Below are 15,000 nucleotides of genomic sequence, written 5' to 3'. Positions count from 1 at the left end.
AGCTCTCTGCTGCTGTCTGGGTACGACTGCTGCTCTGAGTCCTAGAGCTCTCTGCTGTCTGTCTGGGTACGACTGCTGCTCTGAGTCCTAGAGCTCTCTGCTGTCTGTCTGGGTACGACTGCTGCTCTGAGTCCTAGAGCTCTCTGCTGTCTGTCTGGGTACGACTGCTGCTCTGAGTCCTAGAGCTCTCTGTCTGTCTGTCTGGGTACGACTGCTGCTCTGAGTCCTAGAGCTCTCTGCTGTCTGTCTGGGTACGACTGCTGCTCTGAGTCCTAGAGCTCTCTGCTGTCTGTCTGGGTACGACTGCTGCTCTGAGTCCTAGAGCTCTCTGCTGTCTGTCTGGGTACGACTGCTGCTCTGAGTCCTAGAGCTCTCTGCTGCTGTCTGGGTACGACTGCTGCTCTGAGTCCTAGAGCTCTCTGTCTGGGTACGACTGCTGCTCTGAGTCCTAGAGCTCTCTCTGCTGTCTGGGTACGACTGCTGCTCTGAGTCCTAGAGCTCTCTGCTGTCTGGGTACGACTGCTGCTCTGAGTCCCTACAGAGCTCTCTGTCTGGGTACGACTGCTGCTCTGAGTCCTAGAGCTCTCTGCTGTCTGTCTGGGTATGACTGCTGCTCTGAGTCCTATAGAGCTCTCTGCTGTCTGTCTGAGTACGACTGCTGCTCTGAGTCCTAGAGCTCTCTGCTGTCTGTCTGGGTACGCTGCTGCTCTGAGTCCTAGAGCTCTCTGCTGTCTGGGTACGACTGCTGCTTTGAGTCCTAGAGCTCTCTGCTGTCTGTCTGGGTACGACTGCTGCTCTGAGTCCTAGAGCTCTCTGCTGTCTGTCTGGGTACGACTGCTGCTCTGAGTCCTAGAGCTCTCTGCTGTCTGTCTGGGTACGACTGCTGCTCTGAGTCCTAGAGCTCTCTGCTGTCTGTCTGGGTACGACTGCTGCTTTGAGTCCTAGAGCTCTCTGCTGCTGTCTGGGTACGACTGCTGCTCTGAGTCCTAGAGCTCTCTGCTGTCTGTCTGGGTACGACTGCTGCTCTGAGTCCTAGAGCTCTCTGTCTGGGTACGACTGCTGCTCTGAGTCCTAGAGCTCTCTGCTGTCTGTCTGGGTACGACTGCTGCTCTGAGTCCTAGAGCTCTCTGCTGTCTGTCTGGGTACGACTGCTGCTCTGAGTCCTAGAGCTCTCTGTCTGGGTACGACTGCTGCTCTGAGTCCTAGAGCTCTCTGCTGTCTGTCTGGGTACGACTGCTGCTTTGAGTCCTAGAGCTCTCTGCTGCTCTGAGTCCCAGAGCTCTCTGCTGCTCTGAGTCCTAGAGCTCTCTGCTGTCTGTCTGGGTACGACTGCTGCTCTGAGTCCTAGAGCTCTCTGCTGCTCTGAGTCCTAGAGCTCTCTGCTATTCTAAATCCTTTAGACCCGTTATTGACCTTATACAATATACCAACCTTGGTTATGTCACCAAGAATGGTGGTCCCTCATTGGCTGTTGGAGTGCCCCGACATACCCCCCATTGACCTTATACCAATTTTGAGACGTACTTTAGTCACAACATCGAGGATAGTGGTCCCTCATTGGCCGGTGGAATATACCGACATACGTACCCAGCCGATCGCTGTTCTTGGTCCCTTTAGTTTAGTGGATGAGACTGACAATCTTCAAACGTGAGTAACTCTTGATCTAAATCAACCCGTCCAATTCTAACCATAGGGCAGTCCTTACTCTCTCCGACCACTGAACTTTTCGTCGGAAAGATCAGACTTTAATTTCTTCTCCGAAGTAGAGTTCGGAGAGTCACATCATCTGGGAGCGCAGCTTTCAGAACAAACATTCAGAGGAATGCGTTTCAGGTAAGTTGCGAGTGACGTCATGTTGTAGTTGTACCGGCCGCTTTCCGACGGAAAGTTTGATGGTCGTAGATAGTATGGACTGCCCTTAATCATACCTCCTGTTGTTGTCGATCGCCTCGGGGGTGTTTTGCATAGAGTTATATACAGTATCTATAGAGAAGACACCCGAGTTCTCCTCCCATCCACTTGCATTAAGTTGCTCAAAAGCGCATGAGGCGGATTCACTCCTCCTTCCTGGTAGGAACAGAGTGCATTCTGGGACGGATTGCAATGGTGAGTGGCCCCCAAACACATGAACGCGCTGCCGTTGAACGCGCACGAGCGTCGTCCGTCGTGAACGTGTACAATGTTAGTCAACGGACAGCGCGTTCATGTGTTTGGGGCCAGGCTGCAATACCTTCATTCGGCCACTATGTCCATTTCGCCTCAAGATTTCCTCTGGGTGCCTTCTCTATTCATATATATACTCTAAGGTGTTTTGGCTACATCTAGCTACTTCAGCTACATCCAAGATGGAATGTGGCTGGGTGCTCTGATTTCCTCCTAGATACCCCCGGGCGTTCGGGGTGTTTTAATCTAACCTCTATAATAATAAAAGGTATAAATGTTACCTCTATGGGTTCACTCAGAGAAGAGATGGTTGTGAATCCGACGATGTCGCTGAAATAAAGCGTTGATTCTGAAAAATGTTCGGGATCCACCTGTTTACCTTTCTTCAAGGCCTGAGCCACTGACCTGAAAGGGTTAATTGTATTAGTATTATTTTTAACATTGATTATACTTAATCAATGTTATACATTAGCATTAGGTCGGAGGTGCTTTATTATGGGATCAAACCCATAGCTCGAGCTACCCAGACACAAATATATCAATCAATATGATAACAGATTATTGACGAGGAGGAAATCCACATATTATTCAGGTTCCACACTGACCCGAAATAGTTAATAATTAACCCATTCTGAACGGGCACCCATTTTGGTGTCAGCATCATGTTATGCTTTAGCTATTTAAAAATAGCAGATCTACAAGCTCGTATCGCGCCACCGAGTGGCGCGATACGAGCTTGTAGGTCTGCTATTTTTGAAAAATCGAAGAGCGACTGACATTTCTAGAATCTGATCTCAGGTCAGAATGGGTTGATCAGACCAGTGTGTGTCCGGCGGAAACCTCGTATGAATCTGATCTCAGGTCAGAATGGGTTAACACTTATTGTGACCAGGACGTCTTTATAAGGACACCCGCAGGAGGCCCAGGACACGTTGTCACAGTCACAGACTTTTGTCATTTATTGTACAGTCTAGGTCTTGTATTTCTATGTTTTGTTCCCTGGTCTAGTTTTCATGGTTCTATGTTTGTTTGCTCCAGCTGTGTCTCATTTTGTAATCAACCCTCATGTGTATATCAGTCTTGTTCCCCAGTCAGTGTTTGTTGAGTCATTGTATCCTGTCACCTGTTTCAGTCTGTTTTAAGTTATTTCATGTTCACCTGTCTTCTGAATTAAAACACCATTTCATGGTTTCCAACACTACATGCCTGGCTGTCCTGCGTTTGGGTCCTTACCTCACCTACACCTGACAGAATGACTCAACCAAATGGACCCAGCGGACAGCACCCACCTACCACACAGGCTGCCATTCACCCAGTGAGCTGTATGGTTCTGTGACTGCAGTACGAGCCCTATGAGTGGCAAATGGATTTTTGGTGCTACAGCTGGCTGGTCGACTGTTGGGGAAATTGTTTGATACACCGGCTGGTCAACTGTTACTTGGAGGGGATACTACTGAAGCACATGCTAGTTTGATTGTGATGTCCTGGTTGTGCAAGTTTCCAGTGTCACTCCTTGAAGTCCTGGTCGTGATGGCTCCAATATCTCCACTCAAAGTCCTGGTCATGCAAGTATTGACTGTCCTATGCCACTTCAGTCCCTTTGTCAATCCCTGTTCCTGTCCGGCAGTGGAAGAAAGCTCCGGGGGGTTTCAGCCCCTTTCCCTGCCCTTTGGACCCACTTCACTATGCCCTGTTCCTGTCCAGCAGTGGAAGAAAGCTCCGGGGGGTTTCAGCCCCTTTCCCTGCTCTTTGGACCTACTCTCTATGCCCCATCCTTGTCCCAGCACTGCATTGGAAGAACGCTCTGGGGGGTTTTAGCCCCTTTCCCTGCCTGCCCTCCTGTCTACCTGCGCTCTCAAGCCTGCCCCCTACACTATCCCCAAGTCCCTCTTCTTCATGGACATTGTGGGACGTCAAGAGCCGTCCCTTGAGGGGGAAGTACTGTCACAGTCACAGACTTTTGTCATTTATTGTACAGTCTAGGTCTTGTATTTCTATGTTTTGTTCCCTGGTCTAGTTTTCATGGTTCTATGTTTGTTTGCTCCAGCTGTGTCTCATTTTGTAATCAACCCTCATGTGTATATCAGTCTTGTTCCCCAGTCAGTGTTTGTTGAGTCATTGTATCCTGTCACCTGTTTCAGTCTGTTTTAAGTTATTTCATGTTCACCTGTCTTCTGAATTAAAACACCATTTCATGGTTTCCAACACTACATGCCTGGCTGTCCTGCGTTTGGGTCCTTACCTCACCTACACCTGACACACGTGGACACGTCTTTAGGTCCTTTATAATGGTGTAAAACGCAACCGCTAAAATCCACTTTTTGACAGCGGCCGTTGCTCAGTGCTCTCAGACATGAGATCATCATCATCATCATCATCGTCGGTTTAAAGTCTTCTTTCCAGGCACCGCTGGGTTGGACTTGACTCTCGATATGGCTTTCTTCCCCCCGGAACGGTCCATGGCCACCACGCCATCGATGCCGAGCGCTTTCATTTCTGTCAGCCAACGCGGTCGTCTGCCAGGTCTTCTTAGGCCGGCCACTGGGTCTTGTCCCCTTTCAAGTTGATCGACATTACTTTCTTCACCAACATCGTTCTCTTCCTTCCTCACTACGTGTCTGTACCATCACAGTCTGCCTCTCCTCACCACATCCACTATGGCCTCCACTCCCATCCTCTGTCTAAGCTCTGTCTGCCTCTCCTCACCACATCCACTATGGCCTCCACTCCCATCCTCTGTCTCAGCTCTGCACGCGCTGACATTCACTTCCTTGTTTACGGGCCGGCAAATCTTGCTATTATCTCTGAACTACGTCGCTGTGCATGGTTTTGATCCGAACGCAGATGTCCTGTCCTCATTTCAGACTTAACCCATTCTGACCTGAGATCAGATTCATACGAGGTTTCCACTGGACACACACTGGTCTGATTAACCCATTCTGACCTGAGATCAGATTCATACGAGGTTTCCACTGGACACACACTGGTCTGATTAACCCATTCTGACCTGAGATCAGATTCTAGAAATGTCAGTCGTTCAAAAATAGCAGATCTACAAGCTCATATCGCGCCACTCGGTGGCGCGATATGAGCTTGTAGATCTGCTATTTTTCAATAGCTAAAGCATAACATGATGCCGACACCAAAATGGGTGCCCGTTCAGAATGGGTTAAACAAGCATCTCGTTTGGATCTCTTGAGAGATCAGACTTATTAGCACAAGGTGGTAATGGAAAGTTTCACATCCCGGTTTTGGGGGGGGGGGAAATGGAAGGCGGGGCTTACAGAGTAAAATCTCCCTCATCTGTTGGGAACTATGGCGCCTCTATTTTTTAAAGATCCCGGGGCAAAAAATGTGTTACAGACAGACAGACAGACAGACAGACAGACAGACAGACAGACAGACAGACAGACAGACAGACAGACAGACAGACAGACAGACAGACAGACAGACAGACAGACAGACAGACTTACGTTGGCAGAAGTTGATCGATGAGTTTGTCTGTTTTGTTGCGTTCCACTTCCAGTTCGTCTGTTCTCTCTCTGATCAGGTCCTCCAGGTTGGAGCTGTACTGTTCCAACATCCTCAACATGGAGTCTATGATGTTAGCCCTCTTCCCTTTGTTGATACCTTTAAACTGTATACAAACACATTATTAATACCTTTAGACTATATTACTACACACGGCTTGGATGAATGCTTGATTCTGATTGGTCAATCGTCAAATTCAGTGGCGTGTTATTTCTGGATAATGGCCGCTCCGCTCTATAACACGGTGGTTCCCAAACCTTTTCATGTCAAGGACCCCCAAATTGACACTAATGAGCCCGCAGACCCCCATTTGAAGAAGACATGCCAGGGACCCCCACAAGAGAAGATTTTGACTGCTCTAGCAGTGATTCTCAACCAGTTTAATTTGACTGCTCTAGCAGTGATTCTCAACCAGTTTAATTTGACTGCTCTAGCAGTGATTCTCAACCAGTTTAATTTGACTGCTCTAGCAGTGATTCTCAACCAGTTTAATTTGACTGCTCTAGCAGTGATTCTCAACCAGTTTAATTTGACTGCTCTAGCAGTGATTCTCAACCAGTTTAATTTGACTGCTCTAGCAGTGATTCTCAACCAGTTTAATTTGACTGCTCTAGCAGTGATTCTCAACCAGTTTAATTTCAAGGACTCAGTTTCACATGCATATTAGTCTACAGACCCCCATTTAATGTCATTTCTGACTCTGGGACCCCCAATTCGTATTGTAAAATCAATGTTAAAGTAACTCTGAGAGTGTACAAATGGAACCAAATGGACCCATTAGGGTCCACTTTGGGAACCACTGCTATAACAGACCACTGCCTCATCAAAGGCTCGGAGCACCAGGCTGCAGCAAGGAAAGACTTTGTGCGGCGGTGTCTCAGGGGTGGATGGTAACCGCAAGGTTGCCAGTTCGAACCCTGTGGGCTCCCCCAGAGTTACTGTCGAAGTGTCCTTGAGCAAGACACTGAACCCCTAATTGCTCCCGATGTGCTGGTTGGTGCCTTGCATGGTTTCCGCTGCCATCGGTGTATGAATGTGTGTGTGAATGGGTGAATGTAATGCACAGTCTATGTAAAGCGCCTTGGATAAAGGCGCTATATAAATGCACCATTTACCATTTTTGTTGTCACTTTTGGGTACATTTATTAATTTCTGTATTAAGTAGCTGTGTAATGAGCGGGATAATCTAAGTCTGGCTAGGTGGTCATTGTTGAGAGATAATTCACCTTCAGGGTGATTAACCATTAATTAATCTCCCAACAATGACCACCTATAGCCAGACATTATCCCTTACATAAAACACTTAGTTAATACATTAAGTTAAACCGTACGATCGGGGTTGGCGAAAGGGCCTTTCTGTGTGGAGTCTGCATGTTCTCCCCGTGTCCCCTAGGGTAGGTACCCTCACAAAGAACATGCAGTAATCCTGGTCTCTAAACTGCCTCCCCCTGGCCAGCCAGGGCGCCTGATGGAGGGGAAAGGAACTGGTTGGAATAACGTGTTCCTTCCACGCGGAAACTCCCCCCTGTCAGGTGTAAAGGAGCAACTTGGACACTCATGCATGAAGGAAGCATGAGTTCAAGTCCGTTGCTCTCACCAGGTTGGTGGAGGGTGTGTAGAGCCCAGGATCACATTAGATGATTGACACAGGGGTGAAAAATGGGTTACAAAATCGTGGGATAAAAATTATATAAAAAAAAAAAGAAAAAAAACAGTACGATGGGATTCACAGGGTGTGACAATTGCACATAATGATATTGTATTTATGCACATAATGATATTGTATTATCTGCTTGATCTATGCATGTCCTTATATACGTGTGATGTGGGGGCATGTAGAAAACTGTGAACCGGCTTTTAAGTCCATATGAACATTCCTAGCTCACATGAGAGGTAACAGGTCTGATTGAATGTCACCCAACTTTATTAATAGAGGAAGTGACACAGGAGGGAGGAGGAACAAACAAATCCAGGTACCTGGGTGAACAGGACAGAGAGGAGCTCCGTGGCGCCAGATAGGCCTACCGTTTAAATCACTGCACTAAAGTGTTAATGTGTAGTATCTGCAGCCGAGATAAAGGACGTTTGACTTAGTGGAGCCAGCGGAAACAGGAACACGCAAGCCCGTTGCTGTCGTTGGATCACGGTCGTTTGGAACCACACCTGAGACTGACAGACGTCTCTTCTGGTGAGATCATTCCAAACATTGTCCTTGTTGGATTATAATGAGGGGTACCCCAAACGCTCGCTACGCCGTCGGGAGCGGACTCTTCATGCTGTGTGGATTATAGGAACTTTAAGAGACTATAGTGTGCGTGCACGCGGAGAGGAGGACCGACGCGAGTCGCGCAACTGCTATTTTGTTTATTTGAACTTGTTTATTGTTTATATATGATGTGGTGATCCTGAGGGGTTGCTGGGACTCATTTGGGTTTGGAGGGGGTTTGAGTAGTGTTTGACTTCTGTCTTTTCTGTTGTGTAAACTGTGTACGTATTGATTGCCATTCTGTTTGCTCAGCACCATTGGGTGGCTTCTATATAAAATACCACAGAGTTAACCCGACGATCCTGCTGTTTTATTCCTTTAGCAATGATTATCCTTTCAGTGGAAAAGGCCGATTGTTACAAGGGTACATGAGTATAGGGTACTAGGGTACACAGGGTACACAGGGTACATGAGTGTAGGGTACTAGGGTACATGAGTGTAGGGTACTAGGGTACATGAGTGTAGGGTACTAGGGTACCTGTTTAAAGATCTTGTCTACTCCAGGTCTTTTCTCTGGGTCTTCACTCCAACAGGAAAGCATCAGGTTCAAACAGTCTGCCGGAGCTTCATCAGCATTGATTGAAGGTCTGAACAATGGAGGAGGATTCTTCAACCTGTGTAAGATCTCTACGCGCACACACACACACACACACACACACACACACACACACACACACACACACACACACACACTTTTTTGTACCACGGTGTGGTACTGCGTTCTACGAGCATGACACCACTACATATCACCTCAATCTGAGTCTCAATTCCGAGAAAAAACGCTGCTAAAGATGGCGCACAGAGCGGATCCAATTCAACGACGTCACTCACACCGAGGAAGCAACGTTGCCTAGCGACGGTGAAGCTGAAATACGGAAAATATAAGACAGACAGACAGACAGACAGACAGACAGACAGACAGACAGACAGACAGACAGACAGACAGACAGACAGACAGACAGACAGACAGACACTCACCATGTGCAGGCATGTCCAGCGTGGCGTAGGGAAGCGTTCTGGTGATCACTTCCTGTGTGATGATGCCGAAACTGTAGATGTCTCCAACGAGCGTTCCTCCTTTGATTGGAGACCTCAACAACTCTGGAGCCGTCCATAACTGGTCTGTGACGCACACACGCACACACACACACACACACACACACACACACACACACACACACACACACACACACACACACACACACACACACACACACACACACACACACACACACACACACACACACACACACACGGTGGGTGTAGGTGACGTGTAGGGGTAAAGGTACCATGAAGGTCTTCAGAAGGTGAGATGTATGCAGACTGAAGGTTTATGGATGTGAAAGCAGAAGCTACACATTGGGCTATACCAGGGTTCCCCAATAGGCGGCCCGCGGGCCATTTGCGGCCCACAGAGCGCCCCCTTGTGGCCCATGAAAGAATTTCAAGGGTCCCAGATATAAATGGCCTTAAATGGGGGTCAGTAGCCTCTGCATGTCAAACTGGGCATCCTTTTCAAATGGGGTCTTGCCCTGAAAATGAATTTTCAGGGCAAGACCTCGACCTCGCGCGTGCAGACTCGGCCCCCAGCCTGGTACGCTAGTCAAAATATGGCCCTTGAGGAAAATTAATTGGGGAACCCTGGGCTATACTGTAGCTATCATCTGTAGGACACATGTGTACAGTACATAGAGCCATACATTAATGGTTGGTATGGTAGAGGTAGCATGAGGATCTTCAGGAGGACAGATGTTTGCAGACGGCATGTATAGGTTATAGATGGACAGTAGACAATACATAGGCAGTAGAATGATATTAGGGGTGTAACGATATAGTAACTGCAAGTGTATCGAAATGAAAACGGCAACATTGACTGTGTATCGTATCGTTTTGCAATGGAAATAATCGGTATCGAATCGTTTTGCTATGCAATTAATCGATTGCATCAATGCTACATGTTTGTGTGTGTGGTATTTAGCAATTTTTTGGAGAAAAATGAAAAAGAGGGGTTTAATTATTTAATAAAAAGAAAATGTCAATGTGTTAGTTACTGTATCGATCTCAAATCATTGAATCGTATCGTATCGCCATAATGAGCCAATATCGTCCATGTATCGTATCGCGATACGTATCGCATCGCTGTTAACCCATTCTGACCGGGCACCCGTTTTGGTGTCAGCATCATGTTATGCTTTAGCTATTGAAAAATAGCAGATCTACAAGCTCGTATCGCGCCACCGAGTGGCGCGATACGAGCTTGTAGGTCTGCTATTTTTTGAAAAATCGAAGAGCGACTGACATTTTTTTAGAATCTGATCTCAGGTCAGAATGGAGTTCATCAGACCAGTGTGTGTCCAGTGGAAAACCTGGTATGAATCTGATCTCAGGTCAGAATGGGTTAAAATGTATCATTACACCCCTAGATATGGTAGACGTATATACCATAGGGTTAGGGTTAGGGTTAGGGTAGATATGGTAGACGTATATACCATAGGGTTAGGGTTAGGGTTAGGGTTAGGGTTAGGGTTAATAATAATAATAATAAACTTTATTTGTATAGCACTTTTCATACATAAATGCAGCTCAAAGTGCTTCACAGGGCAGGACACAAAAATAAAATACAATAAAACACAAGTAGTTAAAATGATAGAACAATAGCAGAGAACAAAACCGAATATAAGAACATAAAATAAATAAAAACACATAAAATAAATAAAACTCAACTAAAAGCAAGGGTGAAGAGGTGAGTCTTGAGTTGAGATTTAAAAATGTCTACAGAGGGTGCGTGTCTGAGCTCGAATGGAAGTTTATTCCAGGCTGTTGGGCCGTAGAAGGGTTAGGGTTAGGGTAGATATGGTAGACGTATATACCATAGGGTTAGGGTTAGGGTTAGGGTAGATATGGTAGACGTATATACCATAGGGTTAGGGTTAGGGTTAGGGTAGATATGGTAGACATATATACCATAGGGTTCCTCAGGACAGCAGATGCTTGCAGAGTCCAGGATGCTTTGAAGTCCATAGTCTGTGATCTTCAGAACGAAGCGTCCGTCAACCATGCAGTTCCTGGACTTCAGTCGTCCGTGGCTGATGCCTCGTAAATGAAGGTACCGGAGACCCTGAACAAAATATATATGAATACATTACATTTATATAAATGTACTGTACACATGTATATACTGTATATAATTATACCACTATATGCCTCGTAAATGAAGGTACCGGAGACCCTGAAAAAAATATATGAATACATTACATTTATATAAATGTAATGTACACATGTATATACTGTATATAATTATAACACTATATGACTCGTACATGAAGGTACCGGAGACCCTGAAAAAAATATATAAATACATTACATTTATATAAATGTACACATGTATATACTGTATATAATTATAACACTATATGACTCGTACATGAAGGTACCGGAGACCCTGAAAAAAATATATATGAATACATTACATTTATATAAATGTAATGTACACATGTATATACTGTATATAATTATAACACTATATGCCTCGTAAATGAAGGTACCGGAGACCCTGAAAAAAATATATGAATACATTACATTTATATAAATGTAATGTACACATGTATATACTGTATATAATTATAACACTATATGACTCGTACATGAAGGTACCGGAGACCCTGAAAAAAATATATATGAATACATTACATTTATATAAATGTAATGTACACATGTATATACTGTATATAATTATAACACTATATGCCTCGTACATGAAGGAGACCCTGAGAAATGTATAAATGCAAAACATTTATATACCAGCCAAGGCGAGAAGCGACCGCAGGTCTGAAGCAAAGGCTGTGCAAAGCACACGGAAATGTACAATTCACAGAGCATAGACCACTTGGAATTATACAAATCGTTTGAGTCTGGGCATCTCAACTTTGTGTGTGTGTGTGTGTGTGTGTGTGTGTGTGTGTGTGTGTGTGTGTGTGTGTATGTGTGTGTGTGTGTGTGTGTGTGTGTGTGTGTGTGTGTGTGTGTGTGTGTGTGTGTGATCTTTACTTAGTCACAAACCAACTATTTTATGAGGACAATATTGATGTAACTGAGAGATTCGACGAGTTAGCTATATGTTATATACAGAGTTTTAGAAGGAATAAGCAAAAGTCGTGATGTGACATTTCCTTGTTTACGCTCCGCTCTTAGTCCGGAGCTGAGTAGCTGACACTTTCTGGAGAGGGGGGGCGGTGGCTTTACAGGCTTCTGCCGGCGTGCGTGTGTGTGTGTGTGTGTGTGTGTGTGTGTGTGTGTGTGTTGTGTGTGTGCAGCATTACAAGAGTGTGATGTGAAGAGCGTTATGTGACGGAAGCCTGTGACAGGCTTGAGCACGTTGACTATGCTTGCAGCTCCTGGTTCTCCAGCACACCGATGTCACTTAAAACTATAAGCTTCAGACCTCTGCTTTTTCGGCCTGGGGCCCATGAACGCATTTTGGCAACCCCTTTTGGCTAGTCTTTAAACTGGCTCCGGGTAGAAGACAGAGTTAAACAATTGAAATTGGGATTGAAGTAAAGGCAGCATTGCCCTCTATGTCCTCACCAGCATACCTGACCAACTACCTTAAAAAAAAAGTGAGTGACACCCACAGCCACAATACCAGAGGGAGCGAGAACAACGATCTGGTACCACCCACTTTCAAAACAAACTGAATTGTCCTTCTACAGCACTGTGGAACGGTCTGACCGCCTCCCTCCAAGGGTGCGATGATGTTGAATTGTGTTGTCACTTTTCATGTCATGATTATGAATTGAATACCCAGGACCTGAATGGAAACATCAAGACCTCAAGGACTTTTTTCTCTCGGTTTAGACTAAGTGTTTGTACTGTACTCGGTATCGTTTGCATTGTTGCCTACAGACTTATAGCATGTTATGTAGACAGCACTATAATTGTATTGTATATAGTCATAGCACGCCATAGTACATATGTATAGCATAGTAGTGAATATGTATAGTTTATTATGTATAGTGTATGTATAGTTTCATCATATAGATATTCCACTGTTACCTTCTTAGCTTACGCATGTTTCATGATAAATGCTTTTATGTGATGTATTCCCATGCTTTTGTTCTTGCTTAAATGTAAGTCGCTCTGGATTAAGAGCGTCTGCTAAATGCCTAAATTGTAAATTGTAATGAAGTATTCAATCAATCAATCAATCAATCAATCAATCAATCAATCAATCAATCAATCAATCAATCAATCAATCAATCAATCAATCAATCAATATGGGTGTTACATATACAGTAGATTAGGTTAAAGGTCATCTATATAGAGGGTCTCAGACTCTCAGCACGCAGGAGACGCAAGTTCGAATCCCAGGCGTTACATTAACACAGATCCCATTGTACTATACAGTCTGAAAAATGGTGATTTTTGTTTTACCTTAATTAGATCCATTAAAAGTGAAGATTTGAACATCCAGTCCAGTCTCATTTCCCCATCTCCCAGGAGGTCGGCCAGGCTTCCTCTGGGCGTGTGTTCTGTTACTATGGCGAAGATCCCACAGTCCAGGAAGATGCCCAGGTACAGGTTCAGATTCTCATGTCTCATGTCCCTGAACTACACACACACATACAACAACTATTACTCTGTGTGTGTGTGTGTGTGTGTGTGTGTGTGTGTGTGTGTGTGTGTGTGTGTGTGTGTGTGTGTGTGTGTGTGTGTGTGTCTCTTACATTACTAAAGACGTTCCGGGTAGTTTGATTGACATCTGTCATCGTCTTTCCTTCTGGAAACTTTCTCAGCCAAACCCAGTCGCCCTGGCAACCAAACCATGACATCATCAACCAAACCATGACATCATCAACCAAACCATGACATCATAGTTACTGCAAACTCACGCACACACGTGAGTGTGTGCGTGACAGGGTTTTCTGAAAAGACCCACATTTCTGTCAGTGGTTCTCAAACTATTTCATGTCAAGGACCCCAAAAGATATCTGTGATTGGCAGCCGACGCCCCCTCATTAGGGTCAATTTGGGGGTCCTTCATATGAAAACGTTTGGGAACCCCTGGCTTTAACCCATTCTGACCTGAGATCAGATTCATACGAGGTTTCCACTGGACACACACTGGTCTGATTAACCCATTCTGACCTGAGATCAGATTTAAAAAAATGTCAGTCGTTCTTCGATTTTTCAAAAATAGCAGACCTACAAGCTCGTATCGCGCCACTCGGTGGCGCGATATGAGCTTGTAGATCTGCTATTTTTAAATAGCTAAAGCATAGCATGATGTCAACACCAAAATGGGTGCCCGGTCAGAATGGGTTAAAAGGGGTTCCGTCCTGATTGGGTGAACGGGTATCGGGTTAGGGGTGTAGGGTTTACCTGATTGGGTGAATGGGTATCGGGTTAGGGGTGTAGGGTTTACCTGATTGGGTGAACGGGTATCGGGTTAGGGGTGTGATTGGGTGAATGGGTATCGGGTTAGGGGTGTGATTGGGTGAACGGGTATCGGGTTAGGGGTGTGATTGGGTGAATGGGTATCGGGTTAGGGGTGTGATTGGGTGAATGGGTATCGGGTTAGGGGTGTGATTGGGTGAATGGGTATCGGGTTAGGGGTGTGATTGGGTGAATGGGTATCGGGTTAGGGGTGTGATTGGGTGAATGGGTATCGGGTTAGGGGTGTAGGGTTTACCTGATTGGGTGAATGGGTATCGGGTTAGGGGTGTGATTGGGTGAACGGGTATCGGGTTAGGGGTGTGATTGGGTGAATGGGTATCGGGTTAGGGGTGTAGGGTTTACCTGATTGGGTGAATGGGTATCGGGTTAGGGGTGTAGGGTTTACCTGATTGGGTGAACAGGTATCGGGTTAGGGGTGTGATTGGGTGAATGGGTATCGGGTTAGGGGTGTGATTGGGTGAACGGGTATCGGGTTAGGGGTGTGATTGGGTGAATGGGTATCGGGTTAGGGGTGTGATTGGGTGAACGGGTATCGGGTTAGGGGTGTGATTGGGTGAATGGGTATCGGGTTAGGGGTGTGATTGGGT

General features: G+C 45.7%; 1 protein-coding gene across 1 annotated transcript in view; it reads right to left on the bottom strand.

Moving 5' to 3' along the window:
- Positions 1–15,000, bottom strand: part of LOC310876154 (retinal guanylyl cyclase 2-like) — a 36,064-nt gene that overhangs the window by 6,571 nt on the left and 14,493 nt on the right. Inside the window, exons 13-19 of the mRNA XM_083789599.1 lie at positions 13,684–13,767; positions 13,391–13,567; positions 10,925–11,078; positions 8,939–9,082; positions 8,439–8,587; positions 5,637–5,800; positions 2,445–2,568 (exon numbers count right to left, since the gene is read on the bottom strand). Coding sequence (XP_083645725.1) covers positions 2,445–2,568; positions 5,637–5,800; positions 8,439–8,587; positions 8,939–9,082; positions 10,925–11,078; positions 13,391–13,567; positions 13,684–13,767 — 996 coding nt within the window. The remainder of the gene's footprint in view (positions 1–2,444; positions 2,569–5,636; positions 5,801–8,438; positions 8,588–8,938; positions 9,083–10,924; positions 11,079–13,390; positions 13,568–13,683; positions 13,768–15,000) is intronic.

The sequence above is a fragment of the Protomyctophum parallelum genome (genome assembly GCF_964188405.1).
Source record: "Protomyctophum parallelum genome assembly, chromosome: 18".
Taxonomy (NCBI): domain Eukaryota; kingdom Metazoa; phylum Chordata; class Actinopteri; order Myctophiformes; family Myctophidae; genus Protomyctophum; species Protomyctophum parallelum.
The sequence above is the reverse complement of the archived record's forward strand: the minus strand, read 5'-3'. Positions and strand labels throughout refer to the sequence as shown.